This window comes from Bombus vancouverensis, chromosome 5 (genome assembly GCF_051014615.1).
Source record: "Bombus vancouverensis nearcticus chromosome 5, iyBomVanc1_principal, whole genome shotgun sequence".
Lineage (NCBI taxonomy): Eukaryota > Metazoa > Arthropoda > Insecta > Hymenoptera > Apidae > Bombus > Bombus vancouverensis.
In genome coordinates, this window is record NC_134915.1 from 17,597,438 (window position 1) to 17,617,458 (window position 20,021).

General features: G+C 36.6%; 2 protein-coding genes across 12 annotated transcripts in view; one reads left to right on the top strand and one right to left on the bottom strand.

Annotated features, from left to right (window-relative positions):
- Nucleotides 1-35: 35 nt before the first annotated feature.
- LOC117158558 (uncharacterized) lies at nucleotides 36-17,064 on the top strand. Of its 4 annotated transcripts, none has more exons than XR_013058336.1 (16): nucleotides 36-246; nucleotides 907-1,107; nucleotides 1,195-1,560; nucleotides 2,318-2,531; nucleotides 2,839-2,981; nucleotides 3,053-3,306; nucleotides 3,428-3,613; nucleotides 4,748-4,956; nucleotides 5,051-5,122; nucleotides 5,201-5,438; nucleotides 5,560-5,688; nucleotides 5,771-6,057; nucleotides 6,124-6,216; nucleotides 6,602-6,677; nucleotides 6,770-7,808; nucleotides 16,835-17,064. XR_013058336.1 is itself a non-coding variant. In XM_033337606.2 (15 exons), coding segments are annotated over exons 2-15 (2,463 nt in total). In that variant the 5' UTR covers nucleotides 36-246; nucleotides 907-913; the 3' UTR covers nucleotides 6,775-6,825. The 4 variants fall into 4 exon arrangements, 2 of the variants coding, with proteins under 2 accessions (XP_033193497.1, XP_076474556.1); XR_013058337.1 differs by lacking the exon at nucleotides 16,835-17,064 and having other exon boundaries at nucleotides 6,770-7,013; nucleotides 7,214-7,365; XM_033337606.2 differs by lacking the exon at nucleotides 16,835-17,064 and having other exon boundaries at nucleotides 6,773-6,825.
- The window catches only part of ITP (ion transport peptide), a 23,085-nt gene continuing 12,323 nt past the window's right edge, over nucleotides 9,260-20,021 (bottom strand). For 7 of the 8 annotated variants that reach the window (XM_033337624.2, XM_076618452.1, XM_033337626.2 and 4 more), the window contains exons 2-4: nucleotides 14,757-15,319; nucleotides 13,776-13,896; nucleotides 9,260-12,136 (exon numbers count right to left, since the gene is read on the bottom strand). In XM_033337624.2, coding sequence (XP_033193515.2) covers nucleotides 13,776-13,896; nucleotides 14,757-15,316 — 681 coding nt within the window. In that variant the 5' untranslated portion in view covers nucleotides 15,317-15,319 and the 3' untranslated portion in view covers nucleotides 9,260-12,136. Of the gene's footprint in view, nucleotides 12,137-13,775; nucleotides 13,897-14,756; nucleotides 15,320-16,375; nucleotides 16,838-20,021 lie in introns of those variants that run through there. The other variant, XM_076618455.1, reaches the window with a different exon arrangement.

Consider the following 20,021-nt stretch of genomic DNA (forward strand, 5'->3'; position numbering starts at 1 on the left):
TAGAATGAATCATCGAAAGATGCGCGCGCACATAGGTACGGCTATTCGTCGTTTTCTACGCATTGCAACTTGCAAGCTCGTGTTAGATCTTGAAGGAACATAAATGTTGACAGATATTTTAAAGTTACCACGAAAATCATCATCTTGCATAACTTACATTATAAAGCGAATATTTTTTTATCTTCTTGAATGCACGACATATCGAATCACTTAGGAAGAATCGCGAATCTCTTTTATATATTTTCGGTGAGTTCTCTATAAATAGAAAGATTTTCGAGAAAGTTAGTGGCGAGATTAAATTTTGATATTAATATGTGGGTGTATATACTTAACGTTTAATGTCAGATATATCTATGATTTCGACAAATATTTATCTAAAAGTGTTTCAAAATGCATTGTGTCTGTGTTACGAAAGTATTATTAAGATTAATTCTTCTTACGTATCAGACGTGTATACATTATACGTGTATGAACCGAGTGCCAAGATATGTATATGTATAAATGAGATCAGATCCTAGATCATCTATCTGTGTCTCTCATATATTAAATATTGGTTTCCCTTAGTGAAGTAAGAAATAGGAAAACAAATAGATATTTTTTGATTGTGCATATGATATAGCAATGTGCGACATGTGCAGCGTATCGCGCTAGGAGAGGTCCAGTAAAAAAAAACAAACTGAAATCAATGAGAGAGGGAGAGAGAGAGAGAGAGAGAGAGAAAAAGTGTGCTTGGTATAAAAGCCAGCAGAGAAGGATTCTGTTTAAAGATCCTTCAGCAGGAGGGAAACTATTTTTAGCTTATATACTGTGCACCCTGATGGATTGTAGTTTTTGTGACTTTGTATCTATCTCTATTAATATAATTTTTTTTGTTAATCTCTTAAAATAGATTATTTCTATTTTTAGCAAAACTATGGAGAATGAACAACGACATTATGAATTACGAAGTGGAAGTAGATCACGTTCTAGAACTCCTTTGGTGCAAACTTGTGTCATGAGTGAACCAGAAACTCTAGAACATCATTATCATTTAAGAAGTTTAAGTCAGGAGAGATCTCATACTCCTGGAGAAGTTGCAAATACTAAAAGATCTGGTCCTAGAATATTGTATGTATTAAAAACATATGGTTGGGAGACTACAAATTTAGACATGGTTTACGCATAATCTCAACTATAATTTGAACATTATTATAGATCTGGTAGTAGCAGTAAAACAAATGATCAAAATGTGGAGGCTATAGTGGAAAGAAAAAAAGAAATTCTCACTGTTGAAACAACATTGGGGGATAAAAATAAGCGAATTGAAAATCCTTCTGTCTATACAAAAAGAGGAGAACGTCGATCTGAACGGCAAAAGGCAAAAAAACAGATATTTGCAAATGGTCAAACTGATAACAAGGAAGGTTCATTTGAACATAAAAGCGGAGAAAGCCAAAAAAACATCTTTCCACATAGAACTATTACTAGTGATTATTCTTCAGAGGAAACAGAACAAGAAGAATTGTCTGATAGATCATGTTCTGCGCATGAAATCTATAAGCAAGCTGGTGATTGGTGGAAGTATGTATTTGTGAAATGAAGGTCATGTTGTTATATTATTGTGTATTTATACACGTTCATTGAAATTTAATTAATTAATTTCTTATATAAGTTATAATTTCGTATAAATAAGTTGGCTGAATTTGACTTTGGAGGACATAAATTCATTGGCCCCTTTTTTTATATGTTATGATAGCTTTCAACGAGTAAGATCCAAAAATACAAATATTAACTTTGGAATCTGATGATTCAAAATATATCTGTACGTAAAGTTGAGCGTTTTTAGCATATTTTATACGTTATTTTAACGCCATGTTGGCTTCTGTTCGTAATTTGTCCAATGAGTGGAGTCGCTGACCGTACACAAATGCACGTGAGTTGTGGCCATTTTGTGGCGGGATTTTGAATTGTGTGTATTGTACTAGGGTTTGGTTATACTTTACCCTTTGACCGCCGTTAAGCGAAATTCAGTTCAATGCTCATCTGTGCGGACCAATCAGATGATAGATAGAAGCAATATGGCATCTCATACTAACCTGTAAAATACGTTAAGAATGCTAAATTTTACATACGCATGATTTTTGAATTGGATTCCTAGAATTAAGACTTGCATTTTTTGATTCTATGCCTCAAAAACTATGAAATGACAAAAAAAGAATTCAATAATTCTATGTCCCCTAAAGTGAAGTTAAAGCCAAGCGGCTGTTACGAATGATTAATTTTATTTTTATATTGTATCATATGAAACTATTTTACATTAGTTATTAATGTTTGTTAGTGTATTTCCTAAAACGGACTACACCTATTCTGAAAGGTCCAAGTGTCGTTATGAAATAGCGCCAGGTATACTAGCCATGCCTAATATGTCACGGCGATCCATCCATTCAAATACGCAGGATTCTAATCGATCCTTGCATGTTCCGTCTGAGAATGTTGTATATGAAAGAACAAATATCGGAAACGAGAGAGGGACAAAAGCAGAAGATTCTATAGTAAGTACAACAATTTGATTCCAATATTATATTATAGATGCAGAATTGCAAATAATACATGATTAAATACCGAATGGATGTTTACGTTAGAGTATCAATAACGAATGAAGAATGACTTAGAATTTTTATTTGTATATGATAAAAATGTGTTGTACATATATGTGACTCATAGTACGATTGAGGATTAATGCAAAATATTTCAGTAAACTACAAATATATCCTTATTTATTCACTTATTGGTATTCATTTATTGGAATTCTACATACATACATATAATTTATATCTTATTCGTTACTGTCTTTTATAGTTTGTTAATGAATATTATGGAGCACATATATCAAGTACGGATAAGTCTAAAGCTCAATACACAAAGACACATATAGAACAGTACCGTTGTCACAGGGAAGTAATTTATGCAGAACCTACTAATTCAACGAATTCACAATCAAGGTTTGTTATGTGTTTCAAATCATTCTTAAAGTTATATGAAACCATTTAAAAAAAATATGTTTATTTCTTAGGCAATCGTTGAGCTCTGATTTACCATTAAAACGTATTGATTCTCGAAAATGTAGAATTACATCTGCTGTTGATTCAGATACTGAATTAGAAGAAACAGCTTCAAATAACTATAGCCAAAGAAGCAAAATAACACATCAGTTTACGAGTTTTATATTGGTTACTGCTTTATGGTTTAGCAAATTCCTTGAATTTCTAAAGCTCAAGCCAGTCAGAAGAAGAGAATATTATGCCACTTATGAATATCAAAGATATGGTATTTTTCAATTATTTAACATGTCTATAAATGCAATCTTCTCATAATCTCTTCATATTTTCTTATAATGTAACATAAAATGAATAATTTATTAACACATATTAATTTTATGTAATTTCAGAATCTAGATGGTCCAAGATTTGGAAATATATTGACAGTCCTTTGCATTATATTTATCTTTTTATGGTCAGGGTGTTTTTCTTTGACTCGTGGTTGTTGAGTCGTGTATCCAGTATTAGGAGATGGATGCATCAGAAAAGCCCAATACTGTTTTGGATTGCTTTATTGCCATTGTTTCTTCTTACTGGTAAATTTTATAACCACTAAGTCACTGTAAACGGTTCGTCAATTAAGAAATTCGTGACTTCATATCGATATTCTTTTATTTTTCTTTTTTTTTCTTTCCTTTTTATTATCTGCCATTTTCACCCACAAGATCGAGATTTTGCCTTGGCATCTTCGGGAAGACCGGTGAAACCTATCCTGGCGTTTCTTTTTCTTTTTGTTTCAGGAACTTACATCGTGCAAAAACAGTCCTTTATCTGTCTGGATTCTCTGCACAATATTCCCTATGATGTCACTGAGACGACCTATCGCATCTTTAACAATATTATCAGTTTAACGTCTTTTCAAACCGATTTATTTATTGAATATATAAAAAAAATTAAAAATTTGTCAGTATATTTTCTGCCCGGTGTGAACGTGTCTTTACCCGAGATGCCTTAGCATTGGTTAGAATTTGATCTTTTCTTCAAAATTTTTTTATTTACCGTCTATATAATTTGTTTTATTTGTAGTTTATAGTGACGTGGGATTTGGTTGAACTTACTTTATATTATATTCATACATATATATATACATACATACATATATAAATTTATGTATGTGTGTATGTATGTTTGCCTTGTGATGCATAACTGACCTCCCGTAATTTTTAAATAAAAAGTGACAGATTGTAATTGATACCGAAAGGTATTATCATGTTATGTTTTCGATATATTTTATGCATTATTATTTATTACTAGTCATTATATGTTTTTATCGTGTATATAAATGAGTTAAATAACAATAGTTACCAAAAATTTATCCTTATATATGCCCGGTGCTGTGGTATCTGTAAAAGCACGTTCATATGCAGTTCAACGCGTTCGGAGAAATTGATGTTCGTAAACATCGTAATGTTATCAACGTAAAACAAAAAATAACTGTAATCAATGAAATCAAATGATTAAATTTAACTATGGGAGAAGGATAGAGGGAGTAGGATTACTTCACTGGCGATGTAGAATTGGAGTATTCGTGCTTCACAAGGAATATGGATGTAATCTCTATATCTTGATATCATCGGAATGGTGAGTCCCTTCGTCTATCCTTCTCTCGGTATTTGTATCAAGTTACAAGATTAGCAAAACTTGAAGAAGATTATATTTTTATATTTCAGGTTGCTGGTGTTTACCACATCTTTCAGCTCTATTTCCTCAAACCAAAGTAATTACGCGGGAATTTGGAACTGGACAGGAGTTAGTTGCAAGTGAAAAGCAATTATTTTTAAAGGGGGAAATGTTTGGAAAAGAAGATAATTTTGAATCGATCACCGAAAAATTACACAGTAGGATCAACAACTTGGAGGATCGAACTATCAAACAATCTGTAAGGCTCTTTGTTGACATTTAATTACACAATATGAAAAGTTTGTTAGTTTTTTTAACGGATTAGCTACTAGTCATATATTTAATATACACAGGACCGCCTTTTCAATATAACTCAAGCGCTGGAGCGGCTTAAAGAAAGGGGATATATCTGGCCAAAAGATGATGTAAGTTTAAACAATTTGTTCGTAATACTTTTCGATGTAATATTATCTGAACTTGACATTGTATTTTGTTTCTTTCAGAATGAAATATTATTGTTGGAGGAGAGACTGAAAGAATATAAATTAGCTGATATCTATTCTCAAGAAATTGATGTTATTAAGTCTCAGTTGGAGAAACTGAAAGAATTTTATTCGGAGTTAAAATTATGCTGTAGCACACGTACAAATCATATTACTAGCGAAGATTTAGAAAAACGCATCGAAATGGTCTTAATTGATCATTTCGGTACGTTGATGTCGAACGCAGAAAAAGTTAAAGGTACCCGATACGTAATAATCGCAGTACTCATTTAAAGCGAGTGAAATATTCATGTTCTTAATTATGTATCAAATACAACGGGTGTGAATGCAAAGTGTATGAAAAATAATTCTTTTTACAGTTCGAGACAAATCATGGATTGCGAATGATGTTATAACGGATGATCGCGTTCGCGAAATAGTCAAGGAAGCCATAAAAATATATGATGCGGACAAAACGGGACGTGTTGATTATGCTTTAGAATCTGCCGGTGAGTTTGTCGAATTCAATAGATTGATTCGGCTCAATATTGTTCTGACTGGATAAAACATATTAGATTTTTTTATTAATAGGTGGTCAGATCATTAGTACACGTTGTACTCAAAAATACGATATAAAAACTAGGGTAGTCAAACTGTTGGCTTTTACATTATATCATGAAAATAATAATCCTCGTACAGTGATACAAGGAAATCCAATACAACCAGGTGCTTGCTGGGCATTTCAAGGCTTTCCAGGATATTTATTAATTAAGTTACGAAGTTCTATTTATGTTACTGGATTTACAGTTGAACATGCACCGAAATCGATTTTACCCAATGAAGAAATGAGAAGTGCGCCTAAAAAGTTTAATGTCTGGGTAAGTAAGTCGACTCTTTTATAAGTGAGGTATACAGCTCAATTCTACATTCTCATGTTGATATAGGGTTTTGTCGATGAAAATGATTCTGAACCTGTATTGTTTGGTGATTACGAATTTGCAGCTTCGGATGATAATCTACAATACTTCCCAGTTGAAGTAAGTTACTTCCTTAATGCAGTAATTTTATTAGATCATTCTGAAAGTAAAGATGGCTTTGAATTTCTCGTTGTGAAAGAGTATACCATCACGAAAATTCATTATCCGTGAATTCAAATAAATACTATTACGTATTTTTACCAACGTTATATAATAGTATTTACCATATCGGGTACTTTCATGGCCCAATTTCGCAAGTGTTATTTAGAAATGTTAAATCAAAATCAACAAAATCATACAACAGAAATCTACGGATATCGCCAAAATACATTCGTTACAATGGTGCTTATTTATGTTTTATCAAGGAAGCTTCAGGATGATCCAATTACATACTTTGCATTTTCTTAAAGACTCGTTCTAATATAATTGATATTTTACAATGCAGAATACAGCAATCAAGACACCATATGAATATGTGGAATTAAGGATACACAGTAACCATGGACAACTTGAATATACATGTTTGTACAGATTTCGTGTACACGGAAAATCAGTTTAAATTTCTTTTACTGAAAATTCAAGTGCAAAATTCTTTTGAATATTGTAATTGTAGCAGGAGTGGATTTGCAATTCGATTCATATCAGTCAATAAAGGGAGTAAGTAAATGAGTCGGTGAGTGCGCGTGAGTCAGTAATGAGTGTCAGTGGAGAAAGGGTTGGGAGGGAAGAAGATTGGAAGGGAGAGCCATTGCATGTTGTGCCTTCAATTACTCTTCGATATAACAATAACCATCACGATTAAAGGAGAGATTTATTCTTTAACGCGTGGAGACATACGCAAAGTGAATAAAGCGAACGTAAGTTACCGTTATCATACGTAGACAATACAAGCCTAAGTGTATATATGTATATGTGTATATATATATACATATACATATACATATATACGTAAGTACATGGAGTCGATTATTTAATCATTTTCTTTCTTTGTACGAGTGTTTATACTTCTTTTCCCTCAAGTTTTATCATCAAGCACAAATGTAACAACTGTTTTCAGCGAAATGTACAAAAAAACACAAGCTGTTTTTCGAAGAACCAATTAGATAGGAATAAAAAATGAAAAAGCTCAGCGTCCTAAATATTACTCAAAGTTCAGTATCATTATGTTTCTGATATCGTACAGTTGTAAAACTCACACGACAGTACAAATTGTAAAGAAAAAAGCTCTGCCTAATTTCAGGTACATAAGTATGCAGTGTTTCTACGATAATTTTTATTATACTAATGCGTTTCATAGAAATCTAGTATAACATGTTTGATAATATATTTGGTTAGCGCATATGCAATCACTGTGCGCGTGTTGTGTACATATGCACATATACATTGTACATGTATAAAATAGCAAGAATTATACTGTTTTGCAAGTTATAAACTAAATTTACAAGAAAAAAAAGAGGCTACTTTTATACATATTATCTTTTCTCTTATTCTTCACCTCTCGTTGAGGTTACTTTATCGAACACGATACGATATTTCTTTTACTGTTGCATTATTTTTTATTACCTTTACTTGGCTTTTCACGTAATGTCATTTCCAGTAAACGAAGGTGTAGAGTGTTTGAAAAATACGTACTTCGGAAGCCACAGTGACACGTAAGTACATATAAATATAATTATATACAAAAGTAGTGCATTATATATTCAACTATGAAGTGAAATGACTAGAATAGAATTGTTGAAACTATTACTATATTATCAAGAAATCGTTTGTCTATAAGTTCTTATTCACTATACCAGGTTATACAAACCAAGATGTTAGACGTAAGTTATAACGAACGATTTTACAAAGAACGAATGTTATAATATAATCTTTATAATGAGCGATTATACGATTAAAATTAGTAGACTACAACAAACGCGAAGAAATACTGACGGTCGCCTCGCCGATTTTTTATTATTCCAAAAAATGTCTTGCTTGCAATTGGATCTCTTAGATCGTCGATTATTTCTCATTGTTAATAAAACTGAATATTAGCGTAGTTCGCTCATCTATTTAGTATTTATTACTTAGCAACCTCTTAACCTAACCTAGAAATATTAATCATGAATAATTAAAAATAATTGCAGCCATGAGTCAACAAAATACGTAGTGAGAAACTCTGAGAAAATTTATGTATAACGAATGAGGGTCTAATTATGTAGTAGTAACACAGACAAGTATCATACGATGTGACACTTTAGGCCTGGTGCAGACGAACGAACGATGCGTCAGCGTCACCGCCGCAACAATTTGCCGCCGCATTTATGCCTCCGACTTTTCTTACAATTCACACAAGCGTTTTACGTTCGCTTTCATATCGCATATTTGTTCATTCAGTTAAAATTTAATAACATGGATGCGGTAACTCATTACCAAAATTATAAAAAAATGCATTTCTGTAAGTTTTATTTAAGACTATATTAATCTACGACAGGAAGGAGATCTTGGATATATCCCTTCATTATTGCCAGACTTCTCAAAGTTCCATGTTTATCAATTTGAGGGAAAACGAGATAAAATTATTTATGTTTATATGGTCGGGAATATTTTCATGAATTAAGTGTAAAAATTAATGAAAATTTGATGTAACGTCCACCGAGTGTCAGTATTCCGTTCGCAACCAAACAGTACGAGCGTTTGTTTTGATAGACGCAAACTTACTGCTTATCTAGTTGCCGCTCAAAGTTGCGTTCTATGTGAACTGCTTACAGCTACTGCTTACTGCTTAAATCTATTTTGTTTTAAAGCGCAACAACAAAATGCCGCGACGGCGACGTTGATGAAAACCGTTCGTCTGCACTGGTCCTAATCTGTAATCTATAAAAATCTATTCGAACTGAGCTTGATAACGTTTATGTGTCCAAATCATCATCGTCAGATATATTGGATGTGAAACGACGTTTCATTTACATTCTGACTGATTAGTTTTAATCCTTCCGGCTGATGGTTATTAACTGTAAATAGAAATTACGCGTAATATAGGCTGGGTAATGCTAAATTGATCGGTTGTATCAGAATCATCATATGGGGATAATGGTGAGATACAGAGGCGGCAAAAAGGCTGTTCATTTTTGAATCATCTTTATTCACGCAAAACAAGAATAGATTTAAATATCCGTGTCAATAATCGTACGCGTACACATATGTGTGCGTACACGTCGCTTAGGTACATGAAGCGCGTGTACGTAATTTTTTATGCATATACATGTGTGTTTATACGTTACACTTTATGCGTATGGAATATAAAGTATACGTATAATGTACAGTATGTACATGTATGTATGTATATAAAGTATATAATATATATTATACATTATATATTATATATCAGATAGTATATATTATATACTATATAAGATGTAATATAGTATACTTTATATATATGTATAGAGAGAAACAGAATGAGAGAGAGAGGGGGGGAGGGGGAGAGAAAATTATAAAAGAATCGAATTAAATCAAATAATATATGCACATCACGCCGCGTCTTTTTCGTTTCTACCTACGTACCTGGTGACATGAGCAATGGGTTACCATCGATATACATACATAAAATACATTATATATCGTAAAACGAACAGTCGATAATCGGTGTTTTAACTGTTGGAACGGCGACATTCGCAAGACTCGGTAACAAAAGTGTGTAGATGATTTCGAGGAACAGTTACATATGTTACGAGGTAGAAACGGATATATATCGGCGATGAGATTTCGGAACGATATCGGAATGGGTTCAATACTGATTTTGGAATGGTTCGTAATTCCCAGGATTGGGACGAGTGTTAGAACAATAAATAATATTTAGTAACGTTAATGGAATTTTCATAGCATCCACTTAACGGTTCCTGCTTGATAATCAGAGATCATCTATCGGGCTGTAAACTTATACGCGGAAATGATTAATTTCGATCGTAACTTTTTTCATACAATAACTATTTCGAAGAATATTGTTGCGTAAGTTTTGTGACCGCTTTACGATCGCCTTTCTCAAACTAAAAAAGTAAACAAATAAATAAATATTATACATTTACTACATACGCATAACTCCGTTCATCGTTCGACTCACGAACAACCGAGTATTCGCATTGGTCGTTGTTTTAGCTATCTACACCACGCAATTTTGTTCGCTTCCCTATATTTTTCCAAATAGTCAAAGGTGAACTCGAAGTTGTCACACTGTCGTAGCAATTAAACAACAATAAGTATGCTATAAACTAACAATATAATATAAAATAATATAATATAGTATAACACAATATCAGTAATAGAAGTCATAGTCGTAGCAATAGCAATAAGTTAATAATAGTAATAGTACTAACGATAATAATAGTAGCGATAGTAATAGTAAGGGTTGTAATAGTAGAAGTAGCAATAGCAGCTGTAGTAATAATCAATAAGAATAGCAGTAATAAAAACGATAGCAACTGCAATAATTGAAACAATAGTATTAGTAGATGTAATAGCTGTGGTGAAAGTGGAAATAGAGTAGCAACGAGAGTGACGATGCAAGTAATTTTACTTATATACAATTGCAACGACAATAGCAGTAATAACGGTCACAGTAGCGATAGCAGTACTATTGGAGGTAGCAATAGCAATGATTTAACAACCACAACAACAGTATAATTATTTTTACTGTTTTTGTAGTTTTTGTAGAGCGGCAATTGTAATAGTAATAGTGGTAGCAGCAGTAACATTATAGCATTAATAATAGAAATACTGTAGATAATTGGTGACGTAGTATTAATTTGATCCATGAATCTTCCTCGGTTTTTGTATCGAATGCCCTGCTTTAGCCAATCGTTTGAACATTTCGACGATCGAATCGAAGTCTATTACTAAAATCTATAACGAAAATCTTGTCCTCTTCCACAAGTGCATATAAAGCGGTTTGGGCGAGATTTTTAATGGTAATTGCGACAAACCATCATAAAGGCTCTATCTATCTAACTATTTAACTATCTATCAATCTACTTTAACCATTGGAATCATATACTGAATAAGTAACATGTACGATTGCTAGTTTTCTAAGAATTATAATATCAATATAAAAGGATAAAAAATAATAATCGTTGTAATAACGGACGACGGTATTTAAAGTAAATAATTAATGATTAATTGAATAAAACGCAAATATTCTGTCGACTAGATTCGTATATGGGTTCATTAGCACGCAAACTTAGCTCATACCACTTCGTTTTCATGCTTTGATACGCAATGCTTTGAAAAAGGAGAAAAACGAATGAGACGAAGTCGAGATAACGATAAAAATGAATAATTTAACTAATGCTTTATTACGTCTACGATCACGTCGATCTGTCGGTAGATCTGTGACTGCCTTGTAGCAAAAGCAGAAATTTTGCTGATTTATCTAACTGATAATTCATCGAATATTCGTCCATTAAATCTGTCTAAAATTCAATCTGTTTCCGTAAAGATTTGTTTCCTCCCGGATGCATATTTGCATATCTCATTCTTTTTCTCTCCCATTTTCCCGCTCTCTCCGTGTGAACGAGTGTATGCGTGTAGTAATCAATTACATTTACTGCTAATCCATTTGATGCATCCTGGAAACGAAAGGAAGAGGTATGATCGCGTAGCGTGCCTCGAATTCCCAGTTCAGGGGTGTTCGATCTTTCGGACGTTGTGAAGGAAATAGCATGAACGAATGTTGATAAGTTACTCAAAATTCTGCGGAAAATCGTTGTCAAAATTGTTTCTTATAGCTTCTCGTTTCTCGTAGTTCCTCGTTGGTCTTGTTAGAATCGTTCATCGTAGATGTCGTGTAAATGAAAGTCTTCGTAATGAAAGCGCCTCTGTGTTCTTTTCTTCTTACTTCTTGCCGCCTAGGTACTCGACCATCTCCAAAAGCTTTTCCTTTTCATCTTCAAGCAGCAATGCTTGAACGCAGCTGTTGAAGTATTGCGTACCAAAGCAGTTTTGCCTAAATATATAAAGAAATAAATTAGATCGGATATATATATATATATATATACCTTATATCTTATCGTGTAAATCGGATTTTTTTGTTTGTAAATCGAATGTAAAACTGAGGAAGAAGAAAAGAAAAAAGGAAAAAAGAGAAGGAAAGAAGAAATGAAAAGAAAAAATCTAGGATTCGTTCGTTTGGTTTCGTACGATCTTCTTTTACGCCTTGAAACAAGAAACTTTCTCATTGTTATTGTCAGTTACACACGTGAAATTGTCGTTTTACGACACATGAAATGTCAGCGAATAGACCACGCCTTTTCGCGTTTACGATAAACACACACAAACGAATCCTTCAATTTCGATACAACGATTGTTAAATAACGTAGAATTGAAAAATTGAAAAATTGAAAAATTGAAAAATTGAAAAATTGAAAAATTGAAAAATGTACCGATTGAAACGGTGTACATATTTTTTCTCTTATAAAATGTGAAATGACTAGTAAATGATTTACAATGGGTATATCTTGTCCGCAAAAATCGTAATTGCAAGGAGACAAAAAACAACAAAATACGCAACAGCTGCTTCCAGCAACAGAACCTGCAAAAATATTTGAATGTTGCAAAAACTTGTTTTATTATTCTCTCCTCTTTGCAGTACATATTTCCATTGGCATCCTGTACCCGTCGTGTTGTCTGAAAAATGTACGTTAGTACAAAATCTATGTCGTTTCGATGAGGCACGATAACGCGCGACAAAAAACAGTTGGAAAAAATGTCGAAAAATGTGTGTTGCTCATCTCAAAAATCGTTGGGAGAAAAATGGAAAAAACGAATGAAAACGAACGACCGAATCGGTAAAAGAATGTAACGCCGCCATTTTGTATCTTATGTATCCTCAAATATGGTTAGCTACGATATTGAAAAATCGATAAGCATACAAATAAACATGTACTTATCTACGAGACGTAAGAGTTAGAAGAAATTAATTGAAAAAGAGTAATTACTCATCGCTCAAAATGCGCATAATGCGTCTATTGAAATACCTATAAAATGTACTAAAATATCGAGCAACATCGTTTTATTATTGCGAAATTTACTTAGAATTACCTAAGGGCAGCATGCGCATATGTCGCGTATCATCGTGTATATTGTGTGCATCGTTGAGTCGTGGTTCATAAATTCTTGAGACGACCACAAAGGCGTATAGTTTCCGTCGATCGGAAAACAACTAGTTTGATCGTAAACGTCGGTAACTATCGGGAACGAGAATTTGTTAACGAGCAACGAAAACAAACGTGCAACCAAAAAGTAGAGAAAATTCAAGAATCGGAATATAGGAGGACAAGAAGATGAGAATGGAGATGGAGAAAGAGAAACAGAAAGAGGGGAATGAGGAGGAGGAGAAGAAGAAGAAGAATTTAAAGAGGTAAAAGTAGTTAAAGGAGAAAGAAGTAGTTGTTCGAGACACAAGTAAGATGAATGATTGCTGAAAGAAAATGATAAAATAGGAAAGGACGATAAGATGATCGGGGTAGATCGAAAAGAGAGGAAAATGAGAGAAGCGAATGCGTTCGGCGAATAGAGTACTACATGTAAAGCTATAAAATGAAAATACGCGGATAAGAAATCATAAACACAAAAAAAGAAGCTACCTAAACCCCGGGTTCCGCTCCATGAAGTGTCTTGATCCATGTTTGGATCTTCTCTACTTCGTCTTGTAACAACAGTACGTCTAAGCATCCTTTGAAGTAGTCTGATGTAAAGCAGTTTTTCCTGGAAAAGATTTCAAAATACAAACACTAAATATAATCCGCTGAATTCGCTACATATCGTTATCTTGAGTGATTCGTCCTAGATCTGAAAATAAGTGAAATACTAGCGAGGTTCGTTCTCGCTATTATAAGATAAGGATTTTTAGACAACCTTCGACTCACAAATTCACCGACGAAAGGTAAAACAATCACTGGACGATACACTTTTTCCAATATTCCTTCCTTCTTCGAGCTTACGATTTGCGATTTCTCGACATCCGTATCATCGACGTATCTAATCGAAAGTACGCTTTAATCCATCGAAATACAATCGAAGTTACGTATCGACCTTTCGATTGTCGCACTTCCTCTCGTAAACGGTTTACGTAAGGCGTAAAAGAAATCACGCGCACGTTCTACAGAGAAAATGTTTGAACAATTTCATATCTAGACGGTATTGAACATCTTTCTTGCCCTCCTAAATTTTCTCTAATTTGTACTGTTTTTGAGGCACGAAACATCCGATCGCATACGCGTCGTATTATCGACGAAGTAAAAAAGACAAGACGATTGCAGTCACTGTATACGTAACGCGTGCAGTAAAACGAAAGTTTTCTATCGAAAGGATAGAGGATGTCGACGATACGGCCGGGTAAAAGCATTCGTGACAAAAAATAAAAATGTAAGTACATACTTGCTTATGTTTTATATCGAAAGGAAGGAATCGTGTCGCGTGCATTACTTTGCGATGGTACCGAAAAATTTCGTTCGTCGATGGTTATCTAAATCCACGATACGTTACAATAAACACACTAGACGAATAGACGATGTATGTCGCATATACGATTGATAGAACGTATTCGAATCTTTATGGATAATTACCTGCATAGTTGATGTAATTGAGGTTCCCGAAACAGGTTATAACAATCCTCGCAGATACGGTCCAGTCGGGCAAAGATACTTTTATCGTATATACCCTTACATTGAATATCGATAAAGGACCTTTTACCCAAAGGATGTCCATTCAAGATGCCAGCGTCCGTTAGACCGATGCACGATGAAACGAGTAACAGTGTCACAGACCAAGCTAACACAGAGACGAGTTTTGGGCAGGGTATCGATACAGTTGACACGATCGACGATTCGCTTGGTAACGAAGGTAACCTCGAGCATGAGGTTTGTTGTACGCTCCAGGAATACGACGACAAGTTCGATGTCGGCCACGTCGTTGACAATGGTAGAAAGATGGACGACGATGACAACGGCGACGACGACGTCGATGGCGACGGCGATGGCGACGTTGAGGTTGTCGTAGAAGACGGCATCGTTACAGACGATATCGATGTAGTTGTGGATGGGATAGATGAACGAGACATCGAGAGCGGTAAGGTTAACGATGATAAAGACGACGATGAGGAACGAAGCCTCTGTTGCCGATGCATAGTCTGAAAAAGAAATAAAGTACAAAATAGATTGGCAAATCGGAAAGAAACGAAGATGTCAAAGAAACCGATCGTTTTATATCCGTTGAGCTGGAAAGACATAGTCGAGATTTGCCGAAGTTTAAGAACGAATAACGTCTCTGTGGCGAATCTACGATAAAACTGCGCCAGAGGAAAGAAAGACTAGCGAATATTTCGGAAGAAAAGGAGAAAGGGGGGGTGGGAGAGGAAAAGAGGGGAAGAGAGAGTGCGAGAAACGTAAAATTCGAAGATGTATTAAATCCATCCATCGCGGAGACTCGTGTAAGTACTTATATGCTTGTACAGTTCGTACACTGCTTACGGATGCGTATGGATTTCGTACTTGTACGTTTCAGTGTCTCTGCACTCTCTTTCCCGAACCTAACCCCTCGAAAGTGTACAAGTTGTTTCGTGGCACTCGTAATAGTGGCCGTCCGTGTTCTCCTTGTCATTTTACCGTGGTGACAGTAACAAACAGCGGCGACAGCAATAACGAGAAGGAGAAGAACGTCGTCGACGACGATGACAACGTCGACGATAATGACCGCGGCCCTGTTCGAGTCGAGCACACGGCATTTCGAGGCTCGACAAACTCAAAGCGATTCGTGAGGTAAAAGTAAAGATGTAAAGCTCTCCTCCTAACCAGTCCCGCGGCAGTCGTTGTGAATGGACCACACGCAGGTAGGCCCCACCTGTAAACGTCCCGAACCGACAACTTCATTAAGCGGAGCTGAAGCGCAGAGCGGCACAGCACGGCACGGTACTGCATAGCAATGTGCGAGACGAGGGGAGCCTTCTTATGCGCGGCGATGCGGGGCAATGCGAGATTCTCGAACGCACGACGGTTTCTTGTTTGTTCTTTTGCCTTCGTCTCATCGGCGCGGCGGCACCTGTACACGCCGAGGAGAACGTTTCGCTCGGTTCTCTTTTTTCGGAACATAATCACTGCTCCCGGGTGGGATCTTATTTTTAGCCACGACCGATTCTTGGAACTCTCAAACCGCCCCACTCTATATCGGACCCCCACCTGGTAATTACCTGCAGCCCGATAATTTGCCGCTAAAGTCGCTCGGTCTCGATCGTTAAACATCGTCCCACGGATTTTCAGACCGAGTATGATCGTCCATCATCGATCATCGATCGCCGACCGCCGACTGTTGATCGCCGATCATTGGCCGTCTCGCTGCGTTGCGTCGTATCGCGCCGCTAATTCATCTAGTTTTTCTAACAATTTGCATTAATTTGCAACGATAATCGGCGTCGATAAACGGTAATCGATCGATTAAAACTCCACTTAACAGGTTTAATTACAATAGTTGAATTTATCTGTAGACGAGTTTCCGTTCGTTTCCGATATTACGTATTTCGATGGTATTTAGCCAGATTTGCGAAAGTAGCGTCGATTTGCGATTAAAAGTCTCCGGCTATAGCTACAGCTTTCTCTTCTTCGCAGAGCGAAAAAAGATAAATTCCTGCTATACTAAATTGGAATTCTAGGTTCGTCTCGAGTCCCGAAGATAAAGAGAGAATAAAAAAAACTACGGATGGTGAACGCGATCAACCTGCGTCGGATCAACTAGAGATGAAAATAGGAGACGAAAGGCTCACGGTAAAGATTTTAGGGTGGAAAACTATAACTAAACGTCGAGGTTGAGGGGCAAGGAAGAATGGATGGCGAGATGGGTGGAATACGAAGGGTGAAGAGCAGATAGCGGAGAGTAGAGTGGAGAGCAGAAAGCAAAGTGAGTGTACGTAAACGAAGAAAAAGTCAATGGAGACCGGTTACTCGACAGGTGAGGTCTTTCCTCGGTCGAGCCATGCACAGGTGTGCAATCTGTAAATCCCCCTTAGCAAAAAACTATACACTCTTCGGCACCGCTTCACGGCTCTGTCGCGCGCTGTTATCCGAGTCACTAGTTATGTACGTACGTACTGTATACACGTTCGATGCTTACACGCGACCGAATGCAACTCCTTTATCGACACGCATCTTAAATGCTTGCATTCGAATCGTGCGAATTAAAATATAGATCTCTTCCTTGCACCCGAAATATTACCGACATGCCTGCGAAGTATCCCGTTTACTTGCGTCCGTTTAACTATTTTTATTTCAGATCTAAAATGCGGCGCGAGAACGAATGTAATAATCGAACGAACGCATGAAAACGAACGAACGAACGTTTGTCGTTCCTCCGGTGTTATACAAACTCTTCCGAGAATTCGGAATTGAGAGCTTATCGAAAAGAAGAGATCAGTTGAATTTGTTTGTTTGAAGAGAGAGAGAGAGAAAGAGAGAGAGAGAGAGTATCTCGAAGCATATCCTGTTGCGTTGTAATGCCACTACCCAGAATCAGCAACATGTTCCCAGAATTATCAACATCAAATAAGAAAATAACGAATATAAGATCGCTAGCAAAACGAGGGGGAAAAAAGGAGAAAGAGAGAGAATAGTAACGTTACAAGTTGAATCGAATCGTTTTGAGTCGAACCCACTGAAGTCGAAAGCCAGTTGGGTCGAATGGGATAAGAGGAAGGAGCCACGAGGCGAAACGGTCTATATCGTTAGATACATCGTTGGGCTCTCCTCACCAGGTGGTCCTCTTCCCGTGCCGGATGACTCAATCGTGAGAAGGAGTTGCTCGACGAGCTCACGAGAAGACTCGCTAGAACCGTGTGTGCTTCGTGTCTTGGTCTGAGTTTGTCTGCCCGTCTCCTACCACATTCGTGTATTCATGTACGTACATATACGCGATTCAGTGCAGTCCCTTCCCGACCTCCTTGGCTTTCCTCGTGAACCAGCTTACCCGATATTTCTACGCCGGTGACAGTGGTGTGCGTACTTACACGTGTATGCAGATCGTTCTGGTCAAACACGTGGATCTTTCGAATAAAATGGTCTTCTCGTCGTCTCTTTTTATTCATACGCGTTCATTCGCGAGGAAATTAATCGAAACGAACGGAGCTTAGGAAGAAGAGAGACGACGCGATACAGATTCGCTACTTAATAGAGCAAGCAAGCAGAAAAGATAGTCGAAGTATTTGCAGGGACGAAGAAAAATTAAACGCGGAGAAAGATTAGATGGCTGAAGCAAGAGAAGAAGAAGAAGAAGAAGAAGAAGAAGAAGAAGAAGAAGAAGAAGAAGAAGAAGAACAAGAACAAGAAGAAGAAGAAGAAGGAGGAGGAGGAGGAGGAGGAGGAGAGAAAAGGAACCGTTTGAGCGGTAAGCGAGCAGATTCAAGGGAAAAAAAAGAAGGAAGAAAAAGAAAAGGTAGACGCGGATCGTAAATCGATAGACAACGAGGTGACGAGATCAACCAGCAAAGGGATTATCGATCACCTCCAAATTAATATACGAATTTGTACATGATACTTAAAATTATATTTACCTATTATTCTCTTTTTCTGTTTCATTCCTACATAAAAACTCATGGCTGTTCACGCTGTGTTGAGAAATTGATTCTATTTAAAGAACACGTATAAGAATAACATATGCAGCTATGGTGCACGGTACCGACAGATGTTCCGATCAACGATAAAAATCGACGATGAAAGAAATTGAGAGATTTATTCACTTGTAAACGGTAACAGCGCAGAGGGAGGTGCATAAACTAAACTGGTACTTAAATAAGTACTATATGCCATAGGTATTAAAAGAAATATCAAGAAAGCGAAAAGGCATCGAGGAATCTATATCGTTCTTGAACAAGTTCGAGAACTTTCCGGTAGAGTCGAACGTAGTTAGAGGTAATACTTTGAAAGTGCCGCGAAAGTGCTGGTTATCTGGTCACGATCGAAGATCAAAGAGGTGGGATAGGAAGAGGAGGGAAAGAGAAGAAAAAGGGAGGGCGGGGGTTGTCAGCGGAGCGGGGAGAAGGACGCGGAGAAGCCGAAGAACTCAAGGAGAAGGAGAGATAGGCGGGTTGAACGGACGACGGAGGATCGAGGCGTCCGGCGTCCTCGATCGCGGGATCTTGGAGCAAAACTAACGATCTCCCGTTCGCTTGCAAGATCAACACGACGATAATTTAATACACGAGATCACCACCCAGGTGTGCTCTGACGTGTACAGATGCTGTTTGTAACCTCGACAAGGAGGAAAAGGCTGAGTCGACAGAAGTGGGAATCTGTATACTGTATGGCGTATGGGATTCCAAATGCGAATACGAGCTCTTCCCCTTTTGCACGATCTCTCTCCCTCTCCCTCTCTCCCATTTTCCTCTTTTTCTCTCTTCCCCTTTCCCATCCCCATCGTCATCCCCCGTACGTCGGTCTTTCTTTCTTTCTTTCTTTCTCTCGTATCCGTATTCTCTCTCTTTTTGCACTACCGATATAAACGACCTGTACACGTGGACACGTGCGCAGATTTTTGCGAAATATTTCGAAAACTTTTCAACGACCGATGGATAGATGCATCTTCTAAAAAAACTCGATCGTTGCTGGCCAACAAACGTACGCTTGAAACGCACAGTCACGAAATATCGTGATTGTCATCGTGACTTTACCTCTGCTATGCCTTCGCATTTTAACATATCGAAAATAACATATCGAAAAATAATTCCCAATTGGAAGGTGGATACTAGCTTATAGCTATTAAATGCCGGGAACGCAGAGCACAAAAAAGGGTACGTTCCTTTGACGTCATACGCTTTCGTAGAAACAGCTCGATACATCGAATCGTCGACA